Genomic DNA, 17647 nt, shown 5'->3' with positions numbered 1-17647 from the left:
AGTCCTGACTAACGCATCTGGTAACCACTTGATTTTGGGCATACTCAATTGTGGTGAACTTATTGGGCTCTTTCCAGTCCCTGTTCTCAGGACACTGCCTTCACATCCTACAGGAGTGGCTCCCAGGTTGCATTTCTGCTCTGCGACCTGTCCCCCTGCCAAGAGTCACTGGTCCAAGGGTAGTGCTGGGTCCAGCCGAAGTCTCACCTCCATATGTTAGAGTTTTGATCTGAGGGAGGAGTTGTCGGGAGCTGGGATACCTGAATGGTGGCACTCCAAAGGGAAGGTGATGACACTCCTCAGAGCCACCCCTCTTCTGGTCCCTCCTGAGGCTTGTTTTTTTGACAGCTTCCTGAGCTCCGCAAGCTACCCCAGTCCTTCCAAGACATTCTATCTTCCCTCCTTTCCCTCTTTCTCTCTGTCTTTTCCTTCAGCTGGATGCAATTGGTTTATTCTTCAAACTAAGAGAACATGAAATTATACACCAAAAAACTGTTTTCATAAATTATCACTTCACATAGAATGCCTTTCACCATGAAAAAATGTAAGACCTCAGTAAAAACTGGCTTCAGCAATAAGGAACTCTGTTTTACCTTGAATGGTGAGCCCAGAGGTACGGTGGCCCCAGGGGTGGTAAAGTCACTCAGTGATGTCATTGGGGCCCCTGTGTTTTATTTCCATACTTTGGCATGGACAATACTGATTTCTCTCAAAGGCCAATTCCCCAAACATTCCCAAATGGCTGCTGCTCACAAATGGGGCTGTGTCATCATTCACGTCCAGCAAGAGATAGAGAAACTTCTCCTCCATGCATGGAATAGCATAATCAGATTTGGAAATAATTTCCAAGCAGTGGTGTAAGAGCAGCTGTGAGACATATTTAAGAGCCAGAACGGATTCAGCTTGGTGACTACCTGACTGATGGAGGTGTGGGAAGGGAGGAGCTGGGGTGTTGCCCATGTTTCTTGCTTGGGTGTCTTGGTAGGCAGGGACGCCTTCCCTGGGGTGGGGCCAGATCTGGTTTGGTGAGGATGATGACACAGCCGTGCAGGTTTAATGCCTCCCCATGCTTCAGTTGGGCCTGCCCAGGAGACTAGCTGGAGCCTGTCAGCAAAGCCTTGACAGGGGCACCAAACCACATCTGACAAGGAGTGACTTCCCAAGAGGTGGGATAAGCAAATTATTTCTGTCCTTGAATTGCTCTCCTGCTTATGCAGAGACAGCCAATTTTTTCTTTTCTTTCATTTTCTTTTTTTTCTTTTTTGAGACAGAGTTTCACTCTTGTTGCCCAGGCTCAAGTGCAATGGCGCGATCTCGGCTCACTGCAAACTCCACCTCCCAGGTTCAAGTGATTCTCCTGCCTCAACCTCCCAAGTAGCTGGGACTACAGACATGTGCCAGCACACCTGGCTAATTTTTTGTATTTTTAGTAGAGATGGGATTTCTCCATGTTGGTCAGGCTGGTCTCGAACTCCTGACCTCAGGTGATCCACCTGCCTCGGCCTCCCAAAGTGCTGAGATTACAGGCATGAGCCACCGTGCCTAGCCTAGAGAGAGCCATTTCTATCAAGTAGGCGGCCACCTGAATGATGTACTCACACGCCCTGAGCATCAAAGCTGTGTGCGATCAGAGTGGTTCATATGGATTCTGGGTGCCTACAGAGTATCTGTCTCCACCTTCCAACCCAGTTTTGTTCAGGGGCATGCACATATCTAGCATGGAAGACAGATCATTAGTCCAATCAATGACTCTCAACCCCGGCTGCACATTAAAATCAACCGGGGAGCTTAAAAAAATACCAAAGCTCAGGACCCACCTCCATATATCTATTAATATGTATACACACACACGTAACATAAAATTCACCACCTTAACTATTTTAAAATATCCAGCGGTATTAACAGGATTTATGTTGTTGTGTAACTACCATCATCATCCAATTCCAAAATGTCTTTCATCTTACAAAACTGAAACTCTATACACAATAAATAAGAACTTCTCATTCCTCCCTGTCTCCCCGACAGCCGCTGGCAACCACCATTCTAATTTTGGTCTCCATGAATTTGATTACTCTAGGTACCTGATGTAAGTGGAATCATATAAGATTTCCTTTTCTGACTGGCTTGTCTCACTTAACATAATGTCTTCAAGGCTCATCCATGTTGTAGCAGGTGTCAGAATTCCCCACCCTTAAGGCTAATACTCCATCGTATGTGGACAGGCACACCTCATTTTACTCTGCTTCCCTTGACTGCACTTTGCAGATACTGTGTTTTTTACAAATTGAAGTTTTGTGGTAATACTGTATCCAGCAAGTCTATCAGTGCCACTTTCCCAACAGTCTGGTTCATTTTATGTCTCTGTGTTCTCTTGCTTTCTTCTCGCCTCCCTATGCTGTGAGACACAACAATATGAAATTAGGCCCATTAATAACCCTAATAGCCTCTCAGTGTTCAAGTGAAAGAAGAGTCACATGTCTCTCACTTTATTTATTTATTTTGGAGGCTGGATCTCATTCTGTCACCCAGGCTGGAGTGCAGTTGTACAAGCATACCTCACTACAGCCTCCAACTCCTGGGCTCGAGCAAACCTCTCTCCTCAGACTCTCAAAGCACTGGGATTCCAGGTGAGCCACTGCACCTGGCTGTCATCTCTTACTTAAAATCAAAAGCTAGAAATGATTAAGCTTAGTGAGGAAGGCATTTCAAAAACTGAGATAGGCCAAAAGCTAAGCCTCTTGTACCAAACAGCCATATTGAGAATGGAATGGAAAAGTTCTTGAAGGCAATTAAAAGTGCTACTCCAATGAATACATGAATTATAAGAAAATTAAATAGCCTTATTATAGAGAAAGTTTGAGTGGCCTGGTTAGAAGATCAAACCAGTCACAACATTCCCTTAAGCCAAAGTCTAATCCAGAGCAAAACCCTAACTCTCTTTAGCTCTATGATGATTGAGAGGTGAGAAAGCTGCAGAAAAAAAGTCTGACACTAGCAGAATTTGGTTCATGAGGTTTAAGGAAAGAAGCCGTGTTCAAAACATAAATGTGCAAGGTAAAGCAGCAAGTTCTGATAGAGAAGCTATAGCTAGTTATCCAGAAAATCTAGCTAAGGTCATTGATGAAGGTGGCTACGTTACACAACAGCGTTTTAATGTAGATAAAACAGCCTTACATTGGAAGAAGATGCCATCTAGGACTTTCACAGCTAGACAGAAGTCAATGTCTGGCTTCAACACTTCAAAGGACAGGCTAATGCTCTTGTTAGGGGCTAATGCACCTGGTGACTTTAAGGTGAAACCAATGGCCATTTACCATTCTGAAAATTCTAGGGCCCTTAAGAATTATGCTAAATCTACTCTGCCTGTGCTCTAGAAATGAAATAACAAAGTCTGGGTGACAGCACGTCTGTTTGCAGCATAATTTACTGGATATTTTAAGCCCATTGTTTTGACCTACTGCTCAGAGCAAAATATTCCTTTCAAAATATTATTGCTCATGGACAATACACCTGGTCACCTAAGATAGAGATGTACAAGATGTACAAGATTTATGTTGTTTTCATGCCTGCTAAACACAACATCCATTCCACAGCCCAGGGATCAAGGAGTCATTGCTACTTTCAAGTCTTACTTTTTAAGAAACACATTTTGTAAGGCTATAGCTACCACAGATAGTGATTCCTCTGATAGATCTGGACAAAGTAAATTGAAAATCTTCTGGAGAGGATTCACTATTCTAGATGCCATTAAGAACATTTGTGATTCATGTTCATGGGAGGAGGTCAAGCTATCAACATTAACAGGAGTTTGGGAGATATTGATTCCAGCCCTTATGGATAACTTTGAGGGGGTTACGACTTCAATGGAGGAAGTAACGGCAGATATGATTAAAATAGCAAGAGGCCGGGTGCAGTGGCTCGTGCCTGTAATCCCAGCACTTTGGGAGACCAAGGTGGACGGATCACTTCATGTCAGAGGTTCAAGACCAGCCTGGCCAACATGGTGAAACCCCGCCTCTACTAAAAATACAAAAATTAGCTGGGTGTGGCAGCGCATGCCTGTAGTCCCAGCTACTTGGGAGGCTGAGGCAGAACAATGGCTTGAACCCGGGAGACGGAGGTTGCAGTGAGTAGACATCACGCCATTGCACTCCAGCCTGGGTGACAGAGTGAGACTCTGTCTCAAAAAATTAAAAAAATAAATAAAATAGCAAGAGAACTAGAATTAGATGTGGAGCCTGAAGATGTGACTGAATTGCTGCAATCTCATGATAAAACTTGAATGGATGAAGAGTTGCTTTTTATGGATAAACAAAGTAATCTTTTCAGATGGAATCTACTCCAGGTGAAGATGCTGTGAACATTGTTAAAATGACAAGAAAGGACAGAATATTACATAAACGTAGTGGATAAAGCAATTGCAGGGTTTGAGAGGATTAACTCTAATTCTGAAAGTTCTCCTCCAGGTAAAAGGCTATCAAATATCATCACATGATTTGGCATATGTAAAGGGGAGAAAAATAAGGAAAAAAACAGCATTGGCATTCTACAAAGAAATCTTTCCTAAAAGGAAGAGTCAATTGATGCGGCAAACTTCATTGTTGTCTATTTTAAGAAACAGGACACGCTGGCTCATGCCTGTAATCCCAGCACTTTGGGAGGCTGAGGTGGTATGATTGCTTGAGCCCAAGAATTTGAGACAAGCCTGGGCAACATAGTGAGACACTGTCTCTACTAAAAATACTAAAATTAGCCAGATGTGGTGGTGCATGCCTGTAGTCCCAGCTACTCGGGAGGCCGAGGTATGAGAATTGCTTGAATCTAGAAGGCAGACATTGCAGTGAGCCAAGATCTCACCACTGCACTCCAGCCCAGGTGACAGACTGAGATGTCTCAAAAACAAAAACAAAAACAAAACTTGCCACAGCCACTCCACCCTTCAGCAATGACCACCCTACTCAGTCAGCAGCCATCAATACTGAGCCAGACCCTCCACCAGCAAAAACATTATGACTCACAGAAGGCCCAGATAATTGTTAGCATTTTTTAGCAGTTAATTATTTCTAAATTAAGATATTATATGTACATTGCTTTTTTTTAGACATAATGCAATTGCACACTTACTAGACAACAGAATAGTGTAAACGTTTTTATATGCACTGAGAAACAACAACAAAAAATTGTGTGACTTGCTTGATTGTGATATTGACTTGATGGTGATGGTTTGGAACTGAACCCGCTGTGACTCTGAGTTAGGCCTGGATGTCACACTATGTTCATCCATTCATCTGTCAGTGAACACCTGGGCTCACCTTTAGGCTATTGTGAGTAAGGCTTCTCTGAACATGGGGTTTCAAATATCTTCAGAGAGATTTTTTTAGAAGCTTCCCATGGGGTTTGAATATGCAGCTATGGTTGAGAGCCATTATAAAAGACATTCCCTAGAGATTGTGAGGGGCCCAGGGAAGGGGCACGCTATCATAGTTGGCTCAATCCAGTTATTCCATCCTAACTATATCATCATGTCAGGTAATCAGCAGTGTAGACATCTGTCTCCTTCAGTAGACTTGGACACCTGAGGGGTGGCGTAGGTTTCTTTACCACAAGAGCTCCCAGATCTCATTCCAAGTCCAGCAGCCTGTAGGAGCTGATTAAGTTGCTGCTGAATAAAGACAACTAATCCATAATTCTCCCTTATCCTACTATTAAAACCAACTGTTCCCTTCTACTAGCAATTACTCATCATTGCACCCTAGGCCATTCTCTGGTCCTGTAGCCTGACTGGTACCTGGGCCTAAGCCTGAGTCAGGGTCTAAGATCTTTATGAAATAAAATTATGAGCATGAAAGAAGCCCTGGGTCCTGACAGAACAGATGGGGTTGGGGACAATGGTTGCTGTGGCCTCTTGCTCCAGCTTCTTCTGGGACAAATGCTCCCAAAAGGGGGCGGTGCCCCTTCCCTGGACCCCTCACAATCTCTAGGGAATGTCTTTTATAATGGCTCTCAACCATAGCTGCATATTCAAACCCCATGGGAAGCTTCTAAAAAAATCTCTCTGAAGATATTTGAAACCCCATGTTCAGAGAAGCCTTACTCACAATAGCCTAAAGGTGAGCCCAAGTGTTCACTGACAGATGAATGGATGAACATAGTGTGACATCCAGGCCTAACTCAGAGTCACAGCGGGTTCAGTTCCAAACCATCACCATCAAGTCAATATCACAATCAAGCAAGTCACACAATTTTTTTGTTGTTGTTTCTCAGTGCATATAAAAATGTTTACACTATTCTGTTGTCTAGTAAGTGTGCAATTGCATTATGTCTAAAAAAAGCATATAATATTCCTTGCATCTGGATGAGAGGCCTAATCTATCTTCCCCTAAATATCTGCTTACTGTCCCCACAACTCACTTTAAAAAGAAAAAGCTGTAGCTGTGTTTCTATTGAGGTGGGTTTCGTGTACTCTTTGCTCATCTCTGTAGCTCTACATGCTCGTGCTTACTTTCATTTTAACTTTAACCCGAGTTCTCAAGATCATTCTTTTTTAAATTTTACTTTAAGTTCCGAGATACATGTGCAAAACATGCAGGTTTGTTACACAGGTATACGTGTGCCATGGTGGTTTGCTGCACCTATTGACCATCCTCTAAGTTCCCTCCCCTCACCCCCAACCTCCCAACAGGCCATGGTGTGTGTTGTTCCCCTCCCTGTGTCCATGTGTTTTCATTGTTCAACTCCCATTTATGAGTGAGAACATGTGGTGTTAGGTTTTCTGTTCCCGTGTTAGTTTGCTGAGGATGATGGCTTCCAGCTTCATCCATGTCAAAGGACATGATCTCATTCCTTTTCATGGCTGCATAGTATTCCATGATGTATATGTACTATATTTTCTTTATCCAGTCTATCATTACCAAGATCATATTTTATTAAAGCCTACAGAAATTAAACAGTAGCCCCAGATAAAAAGAGATGCCAGAGAACCCAAGAGTTCTTCATTCCATATTGAAGTCTATGAACATATTTGGAGAGAACCTCTCTGTAACATGAAGCGGCAGTGTAGCAAATTGAGAACGCCCTCCTCCCCTCCTTCCCTCCATCTCAGGAGCCACCAGTGTGGTGTGACGTGGGATGGGGACAGCAAGGATGTGCCTTGGGAGGTAAAATTACAGGACTGGCCCTTCATTGCTCCTTTCTTATTTCCAAGATCTGAGGCCCGCCTTCACCCAGGCAGCACCCAGGTCAGGGCCAGGCTGAGGTGAAGCAGCTGAGGCACAGCATGCAAATACAGGGTCAAATCTTGTCTTCACTTAAAATTTGACTATCTAGCTCATCATGGGGTTTTGTAGCATGAATTTTGATTTTTTAAAAAACTGCATTCAAATGATTTATCTCGATTCCTGAGATTTTTAGCACTCTTTAACTTGGAGACTTGCCTGCCTCTTCTGAGGCCTGGCCTCGAGTCAATTGCTATCAGCACCTTCCTTTGCATTTTAAGAGGAAAGCGTAATGTTGCTCTCTTATAGACCCTTGGGAAGCCGTAAACCCCCTTCTCTGAGTTACTTCGGCCTCTGTTCATTTTGACAAATGATCTCCTCAATCTGTTCACTCTGCAGCTTCTGCCCTTCTGCCCCCTCTCTCCCACATTTCCCATAAAAAACCCACACAAGGGACCAGGGAGAGAAGCAAGAAGGCCCATGTGGGGTGTAGGCCTTTCCCTCCCAGGTTTTTTTGCTAACTTAACTTTTGAGCTTCAGAATTGAGATAAACACACAATGAGCAAGGGCCCATTTCTTTTTAAAGAAATCTTTCTTGTACCTATTACGATGATAAATAGCGCCCCTGTGGTCGACCATGGCCAGCCTTATGCTCTGGAACTTCAAGGCAGCCGTGGACACACTGGGAAATTGAATTCTCAAGGAATTTTAACTGTGCCAATCATGGCGGCCCTGGAAAATATTTCTAATATGGTAAAAGCGTGGATGGACCTTTACATGCAGATGGGACTCTGTGTTCCCACCACTGCCTCCAGCCTAAAACAGTATGGAAGGAAGCAAAGCCGTGATACGGGGCTCCTCTGACCTGGTGGGACCCTTACCTTGCAAGGGCACTGGAGACCCCTGATTTCAGGCCCCTCTCTATGAGGACCTAAGTGGGGAACTGCATCTACTCACTCGTGCCTGTGAGCCTGGGGGCTTTTCCTGAACTGCTTGCTGCATCGTCAGTAAACTGATGTGAATATAAATGACCGGAGTCTCCAACGCTGTTCTAGCCCATTTTCAAAATCTTGAGGGTTCAGTGTAGCTCAGCCTCATTGATATTACCTTAATGTTTCATTACTATTATCATACATGCACCCGAACATAATAATTACTTAATGCATTGGCATGATGAGAAACATAATTACATATGCAAATAATTTTATAAATAAGTAGTATGAGAAACATATTGACACAGTGACCACAATATCATTCAAACAATCACCACAAGACCTGACCACAAAGCCTTACCAGGACCGTATGCATCCCAGTGTAGAGCCTGCTGAGACACACCAAGGTGGAAAACACCACGGCCATCACCAGTCCCAACACAAATGGATACTGTGGGGGAAGGAGAAAAAACAAGGGAATTAGATCACACTCAGACATACATGATTTGATGTCATAGGTGGGAATAGGATTCATTAATGCAAGAATTGCTAGTCCAAATCTTGCATTCCCCAGACCAGCAATCTGATTAACTTAAAACTTTTTTTTAAACGGGGAGACAGAAGAAAGAGAAGGGGAAGATACCCAGGTATACAGTTCTGGGAGGAAGTTTCACAACATATAAGCATGCACGTGAGACGTAGTAGGACTTGGCTTTAAGACTCATGACCACAACTACAGTGCTGGCAGTTTTAGTGAAATGAATAACTTTGATTTCTACCTATTCTTAAATTAGAACGATAAGAAACAAACAATTTGACCAAGAAGCAAGGTAGATAGATAGCCAGGGCTATAATCTGAAAATCCCAACAAGCAACTTCTCCTCCTCTGTGGAAGGAGGGGCAATGGGCCTAAAGTCAGAATCGGCATATTTGCGTCCAGATATCAAAAGCACTTGTGCAGATTCTACTGACTCTCAACATTTGCTGCTGAGTAATACTAGCGGCTAGAGGAATCTGGCTAATGCTGAATCATATAAGGAACACACAGATACTCTGCTTATAAGCTAGACATAGGCATAAATCCACCTGCTTCAAGCACTAGTGTCTGTGGTATACTGTAGTAAGAAGATCAAAGACAATAGGGCACTGTCTGTATTAGGCAAAGCACTTTATACTATCTCCTTTAGTCTTCACATAGCCCTATGAAGTAGGCTCTGTTATTAGCCCCATTTTACAAATGAGGAAGCTCTTAACCATGATAATAAATGACATTATTAATAAACTTTATCACAAAGGCACTTTCCCCTCAATGCTCCCATTTGACCCTCACAACAGGAGCTTGGGGTTCAGAGAGGTGAAATGATCTGCCTAAGGTCACACAGCTGGTAAATGAGAGTCAGAACTGAAGGCCATGCCTTCTGAGTCCAAGCCCAGTGTGTTCTTCCCCTTGTAACACATGAGTACCATAACAGCTGGTTGTCATGTCTGTTCTTAAGGTTTATCATTAACTAAGTCTCAGATTTTAATTTAAAAGTGTTCAGAATTAATGAGTTAATACATTTGGAAATTAGAGTGTGGGCAGCAGCCTCAACACACATTTTAAAAATTTTATTTCAATAGTTTTTGGGGTACTCAACACACATAAACCAATATATAACATATAAAAATAAATATGTATATAAATAAACCAATAAATATAATATATAAATAAACCAATATTTAGAGCTGTTTATGAGCAAACAGCTAGCTAAATACATTCACTATTAAAAATCAAATAGGAAAGAAATTCACAACATGACTCCAACCTTATGAAAACTGCTACATCGTGTAAGTTGAGGAGAATTTTTTAAGGAGGACTGGGCGGCTCTGCAATGGATGTGTCCGTGGTGATGGTGGTGGTTTTCCTGCTGCGAGCCTCCACTTGCTGCTTTTCTCTTAAGGTACATTAGCATACTCACAGACTTCTCTGGGCACCAAGATCAACCCAATGGGAGCTGGTGCTTGGCCCACTACGTCCTTCTAGGGCAGCTGACATTGGGTACAACATGGCTCAGCAGCCTGCACTAAGTTAATTCAGACAGTGCCAGGAGCTCAGACATTGTTTGACCCTGGCATGAAGTTTAAGTAACTTATGACAAAAGATGATATCTAGTCAAATATATTCCTTGTAACTGTCCCTTTCTTATGTAACAGAGGTCTAAACCCAGATGACCAGGTAGAAGGCTACAGCGGTAGAGGTGGGACCCCACACTAGTCCTGGTCTCTCCAGCTACATGAGGCTTGACTTCCTGCTTCTGCATAACCTGGAATATGGAACATCCCTGGGCTTCTGGGGTAAAGGGACAGGGCTAAACAATACTGCTATTTATCTACAAGACTGCTAGATTTAATGGAATCTAAAACTTCCAGTGGGGCTGGGTGCAGTGGCTCATGCCTGTAATCCCAGTGCTTTGGGAGGCCCAGGCAGGCAGATTGCTTGAGGCCAGGAGTTCAAGACCAGCCTGGGCAACACAGCAAGACCCCTTCACTAGAAAAAAATTTTTTTAAATTATCTGGGTGTAGTGGTGCATAGCTGTGGTCTCAGCTACTTGGGAAGATGAGATGGAAGGATCGCTTGAGCCCAGAAGGTCAAGACTACAGTGGGCCGTGATGGCACCACTGCACTCCAGCCCCAGCAACAGAGACCCTGTCTTAAAATCAAACAAACAAATAAACAAACAAATAAAACTTCCAATGGGTAAAAGATAACACTTATAAAATTAAACATAAGATTAGATCCATAGGTCTCAAATAGGAGAAAAATAACTTCCATTGCTGTAATAATATAACTGTTTAAGTCTTACTATAATTGGCATTTAAGCAGATATTAAGTAAAATTCTTCTATTTTCAACATTTATTAATCCTCTGCCATTTAGACTGTTCTAGAAAACTTTGAGCCATCATTTCTAGTGGCTGAGCCTTAACCAGGGCAGAGACATCCTTAGAGGCTAATTTGAGGCACAGACTCTTTGCTGCCCCAGGCCCTGGGGAGTCTGGCAGAGGGATTTGGTGGAATCATCTCAGCCCTGGAGAATCATTTACTAGGACATAAACTCCTCTTGCAAACAGAGGATGAGAGCACTAATTCAAGCACTGTCTCATCAGGCAGCCCAGGGTGATAATACATGCTGGTCTCCTGGGATGGCCCATATTATGCTAGTTGTTCTGGTGTCATTATTAATATGGTGCTGATGTTCACACACAGGCATAACCTGATTTAAATGCTAAATTATATAGTCACTTTATTTATGATGCAATTGTCATCTGTTTAATCGGTTTCAGTTTCTCTTAATCTTTATTTCATAAACCTTAAGGTCCCTCAAAGCAGCTTTAAGAGAAAATTCAGAAGTGTAGCCTCTATTTGCTGCCTCAGTAGGTGGGTAGGAAGAAGAACCAGGCCACCTTACCTGGTATCTGTCCACAGTAGAGATAAGGAGGGTGAAGGCAATGGCGGTGGCCGCCATGGCGTGGGTGGACGGCATTCCATATTCAGCAATCAGTCTCTTTTCCAGTTTCACAACTGGAGGGGAGGAGGGACGGGGCCACTTCAAGATATCCTTGGCCACTTGGCCAATATACATCACCAACTGCAAAACCAAAGGACCGAGGTAAGTCTAATCAAATAAGGAAAATGAATGCATTTCCAAGTGTCATGGATATATTTTGGGGTTCTCAGGTTGTTGATTGAAGGCTCCTTTCTCTCTGACCAGCTACTTGTTGGCAAAGTCTTGTAGGATATTTTAGTTGGTAAAAAGAAAACAGACTTTCTGGATTCCATAGGACCACTGAGCAACTAAGATATGACATTAATGCATATATTATTTATTTTAATCTTGTATTTAACAAACTCTTACGTAGCTTATATATGTGTTGGACACTGTTCTAGGAGCTTTGCAGATTTTTACTCAATCTAGTAACATCTGGAGAATGCAGACCAATTTTACAGATGAGTAAACCATTGCACACTCATCCACAGGCACACAGTCAGCAAGTGGCAGAACTGGGATTCGAATCTAGAAAGTCTGACTTCAAAGTCTGTGCTTCAACTACCACACGATGCTACCTCCAAACCAGGATGGTCCTGCACTAAAGATAACCTAATACTCAAACCAGGCAGCACTTGTTTTCAAATTTTAACCACAAAAGTGACTGTTCTTACTCGAACAGCTAGTAAGATACTTTTTGAATGCCACCGTTGTATGAAGGCAACATACTGCATTTACTGTAACTTCTTTAGTAATCAGGAGCATCAGTCAAATAAATGGCATGGGTATTTTCAGTCTTTAAATAAAGACTCAGGTTGGGTGCAGTGGCTAATGCCTATAATCCCAACACTTTGGGAGGCCAAGGCGGGAGGACGGCTTGAGCCCAGGAATTCAAGGCAAGCCTGGGAAAGATGGTGAGACCCTGTCTCTACAAAAAATTTTAAAATTTGTCAGGTGTGATGGTGTATGCCTGTGGTACCAGCTACTTGAGAGGCTGAGGTGGGAGGATTGCTTGAGCCCAGGAAGTCAAGGCCGCAGTGAGCAAAGTCCAGATTGGAGCCACTGCACTGCAGCCTGGGCAACAGAGCAAGACCCTGTCTCAAAAAAAAAGGGCTCGATATGGAGGGTTTTTTTTTTTTTTTTTTTTTCAGAGTCTCACTCTGTCACCCAGGCTGGAATGCACACTGCACCCGGCACACTGCAACCTCTGCCTCCCAGGTTCAAGAAATTCTCTTGCGTCAGACTCCTGACTAGCTGGGATGACAGATATCTGCCACCACACCTGGCTGATTTTTATATTTTTGTAGAGACAGGGTTTCACCATGTTGGTCAAGCTGGTCTTGAACTCCTGACCTCAGAAGATCTGCCGGCCTCGGCCTCCCAAAGTGCTGGGATTACAGACGTGAGCTGCCATGCCTGGCCTAATATGGAGTTTTTAAAAATGATTTTTCCATGAGGTCATTAACGAAGACATATTCTCCCTCCTTTTTTTCAAAGCAGAAGATAGAAATCAGAATTTGATGTACATGAACACGTTCTCAAAAGAAGACATACCAGTGTCCATATCTACTGAAAAAAGATATGAAAAAATGCTCAGCATCACAAATCATCAGAGAAATACAAGTCAAAAACCACAATGAGATATCACCTCACACCAGTCAGAATCGCTATTATTAAAAAGTCAAAAAACAAAAGATGCTGGTGAGGCTGTAGGGAAAAGGAAATGCTTATACACTGCTGGTGGGAATGTAAATTAGTTCAGTCACTGTGGAAAGCAGTTTGGAGATTTCTCAAAGAACTTAAAATCAGAGCTACTGTTCGACCCAGTAATCCCATTACTGAGTATATACCCAAAGGAAAATAGATCATTATACCAAAAAGACACATATGCTCATCTGTTCATTGCAGCAGTATTCACAATAGCAAAGACATGGAATCCACCTAGGTGCCCATCAATAGTGGACTGGATAAAGAAAATGTGGTACAGGTACACTATGGAATACTACACAGCCATAAAAAAGAACAAAATCATGTCCTTGCAACAACACAGATGGAGCTGGAGGTCAAAATACTAAGCAAATTAATTCAGGAACAGAAAACTGAATACCGCATGTTCTCAATCCTAACTATGAGCTAAACGTTGAGCACACAAGGACATAAACATGGGAACAACAGACACTGTGGACCACTAGACGGGGAGGGAGTAGGTTGAAAAACTATTGTTTATTATGCTCACTACCTGGGTGCACTATACCTCTGGGACAAACCTGCGCATATATCCCCCATATCTAAAATGAAAGTTGATTTTTTAAAAAAAGAATTGGATGTCCATACCCTCTAAAAGTGAATAGGATTATTAATAACAGACTTGTTTACTTTGTGAAGGAGTGAATAGGATTATTAACAATAGACTAATTTACTCTGTCAAAGAAATTTACAGGACAACTTCATAATCTAATATGCAAGAGCAACATATTTACGTAAGTACCTGCCTTTGCAACTTAAAGCATTGTCTGAGAACTGGCTGTACCAGCCTCACCCAGGAGCTGCTTTAACATGTAGTCATCTCAGGATTCTCCTTAGACCTACTAAATTAGAATCTCTATTTTCACAAGATTGCCAGGTGATTCATGTGCACAGGGGAATTTAAGAAGCACCGCACTATATAGTCCTCTTGTACAAATCACTTTGTTGTGGGCTTTAATCACAAAACATATCTTACCAGGACTGTGTTGACCTTATCAGGGTTTTATTTAGCTCGTGATGGATGGCATTACCTTGCTTGGAACAAAACCCGCTATGAAGAACTATTTCAAAATAATTTTGATTAGTCAGCTGGATTGCTGTAGGAGTTCCCACATTCTTGTGCTTTCTTTTAACTCCTTGAGTTGCCGGTTAATTCCGTGCATAATTCCAGCAAACCCAGTAACCCCCTGAGAAGGTGTTGCATATGTGTTTGTGCTTCACTGCCACTCGCTCTGGGCTAAAAACCAAGAACCACTCCCTGTGCACAGCAGGCCAAATCCACAGGCTATAAAGCCTCAGCGACAATTACTCTGAATTCCATAGCTGCAATTTCGAATCGGACTTTGAAACTTAACTTCTTTACCATCCACTTAACCACCAGGAACTACTCTCCTGGAAATCAGCTCACTCTTTTTATGTTTCTGCCTCCCTCCTGTGAACCTGTAAAAACCACATCTAACTGACCATTATCTGGGGAGTTGAAAAACTGGCAGGTATTACCGACTACTGGGAATTTCTCAGAAGCTGCTTGAAATATACTTCTCAGTCCTACTTCTTCCTCACCCACCAACATAAACAAAATATCATAGGCATAACTACTAATGCTAGTTCCCTCAAAGATACTTAAAATCCTCACACCCTAACAGAGAGGATAAGGGTAAAAAAATACTTAAAATCCTCAGAAACAGGAAACCTTAAAATCATAAAAATAATGATTGGGTGACTCTCCTTCAGATAAAGTTAAATTTCTTTGAGGCTCATGAGTTCCTTTGTCTTCATTTATATTTCACCTTCTATGTTTGAAGAATGTTTTGTGGAATTAGGAAAATCATTCATTTTATTTAAAAATACTACAGCTGCATATTATGTCTCATTAATAATTTTCAAATAACAATGACTGTGATCACAGCTCTCTTTAAACAGGAGAAAATAGTTAGAGCTACATTTTTCAAGTTGCAGAGGAAAAGTATCACTCTCAGAAGGTTGTATCCTGTTTCTGGCATTGCCATTTGTGACGATGCTATGATGAGCCAAGTCTTGTATTAGGTCCCCATCCCTGAGTAGGGAAAATGGTGACACAATAAGAAGATTTCAGAGGATAATGTGAAAAGGCTTTGAAAAACAATCCACAGAATTCTATGAGTATGTGTATATATACAGAAAACTCTGGTTCAACCTGGATGGCCAGAGAACCTGGGGCTGGTTAAAGTGAAATAGGAGAGTTCCCTGACCCCCCTCACAGGATGTGCGACAGGGGTGTGGCTCGTCTGTGTGGCTGCAGCTGCTGCTCAAACCCCTTATAGGAGAGGAAGCACACAGACGGGCAGGGTGCAGGGAGCCTGGGCAAATGCTTTTGGGGCTCTGGCCCCACGTTAGGAGTCTAGGGATGTGTGTCTGCAACTCTCAAAGCCCCAGTGGGCATGCTACAGTGCTCTTTTAGCTCTGCCATCACAGACAGCTTAAGTGTTAACCAGCTCAGTGCCATCTTGGCACCCGGGTTCTTGTCCAGCGTCCAGGAAGGATCAGGTCACAGGGCCTTGAAGGATGGTGAATACAGGGGTTTTATTGAGTGGTGAAGGTGGCTCTCTGTGGAATGGATGGGGAGTTGGAAGGGGGATGCGGTGGGAAAATGATCTTCCCCTGGAGTTTGGTTATCCAGCAGCCAGTCTCCCCTCTGACTGTCCCCAGCGGAACTCCTCTCGATGTTCAGATGTTCTTCCTCTCCTCCCCTTCTCTGCTGTGCCATTCTGCTGCTCTTCTGCTCTTCTGTTTGTCTGCCTGTGGAGTCTGGGATTTGGGGTTTATATGGGTACAGGATAGGGGGGTGAGAAAACAGGAATGCCTGTTCCTATTTAGGGCAGTGGGTTTCCAGGCTGGAGGGTGGGGCCTTTGCCAGGGGACCACCTTCTTCTACCCAGTATTTCCCTGTCTCCTGTCTGTATCAAAAGGAAGACGGTTTAACTAAGGGATGGGTAAAGAAGCATCCAGCTTGCAAGAACAGCCAGAGCAAAGGCTTGGGGAAGTGATGCTGGATAATAGGTAGTGGGAGCTCCTAGGAGGTTAGGACCACTAGACTTTAAACTGTGAGGCACACCGCTACACATCCACTAGAAGGGCTAAGTTTCTCATTTCCTAAATGAAAATAAAATAGTGCTCATCTCCTAGATTTGTTAGGAGAATTAAATGAGAAAATGTATGCAAAACACTTAGTATAGTGCCTGGCACGTAGAAAGTGACCAATATAAATTACTATAATAGTCAGCATTTATATTTTTATTAAACAAATATTTATTGGGGACCTACTGCTATGGTCTAAGTGTGTTCCCCAAAATTCACAAGACTGACACATCAAGTGTTGGTGAGGACATGGAGCACCTGAACCTCTCATATGCCTCTGGAGGAAACAAAAATGGTACCACCACTTTGGAAAATAGTTTGGTAGTTTCTTAAAAAGTCTACCTGTGTACTTATATGATAAGTTTCTTAACATATACAAGTTTCTTAACATATACTTATCATATGATCCAGCCATCCCACTCTTAGGTATTTGCCCAGGAGAAACAAAAGCAATATGAGCAAATACTCATATATGAATGTTCATAACAGCTCTTTTTTATAATAGCCCCAAACTGGAAACAACCCAATTACCATTAACAGGTAAGTACACAAATTGTGGTATAATCACACAACTGAATACTACTCAGCAACAAAAATGAATAAACTATTGACATATGCTTACAACATGGATGAATCTCAAAATAATTATGCTGAATGAAGAGAAGCCAGACCAAGACAAATGACCAAGTAAACAGTACATACTACATGATTTGTTTACGTAAAATTCTTGGAAATGTAAACTACTTTATAATGACAGAAAGCAAGTAAGTGGTTGCTAGGGAGGGGAAAAGAAATTACAAATAGGCATAAGAAAACTTTAGGGGGTGATAAATATCATCTTGATTGTGGTAATGATTTCAGGGATAGGTACCTATGTTAAAATATGTCAACTTGTATATATTTTTATTTTTTTGAGACAGAGTCTCGCTCTGTTGCCTGGGCTAGAGTGCAGTGGCATAATCTTGGCTCACTGCAACCTCCACCTCTCAGGTTCAAGCAATTCTTGTGCCTCAGCCTCCCAAATAGCTGGGACTACAGTCACGCGCTACCACACCTGGATACTTTTTGTATTTTTAGTAGAGATGGGGTTTCACCATGTTGGCCAGGCTGGCC

General features: G+C 42.5%; 1 protein-coding gene across 1 annotated transcript in view; it reads right to left on the bottom strand.

The window, feature by feature from the left end:
* The window catches only part of SGPP2 (sphingosine-1-phosphate phosphatase 2), a 135185-nt gene that overhangs the window by 25666 nt on the left and 91872 nt on the right, over window positions 1-17647 (bottom strand). Inside the window, exons 3-4 of the mRNA XM_034955262.3 lie at window positions 11594-11773; window positions 8508-8597 (exon numbers count right to left, since the gene is read on the bottom strand). Of these exons, the coding sequence (XP_034811153.2) occupies window positions 8508-8597; window positions 11594-11773 (270 nt within the window). The remainder of the gene's footprint in view (window positions 1-8507; window positions 8598-11593; window positions 11774-17647) is intronic.

This window comes from Pan paniscus, chromosome 13 (assembly GCF_029289425.2).
Source record: "Pan paniscus chromosome 13, NHGRI_mPanPan1-v2.0_pri, whole genome shotgun sequence".
NCBI classification, from domain to species: Eukaryota; Metazoa; Chordata; class Mammalia; order Primates; family Hominidae; genus Pan; species Pan paniscus.
This window is presented reverse-complemented; position numbering and strand designations above follow the sequence as displayed.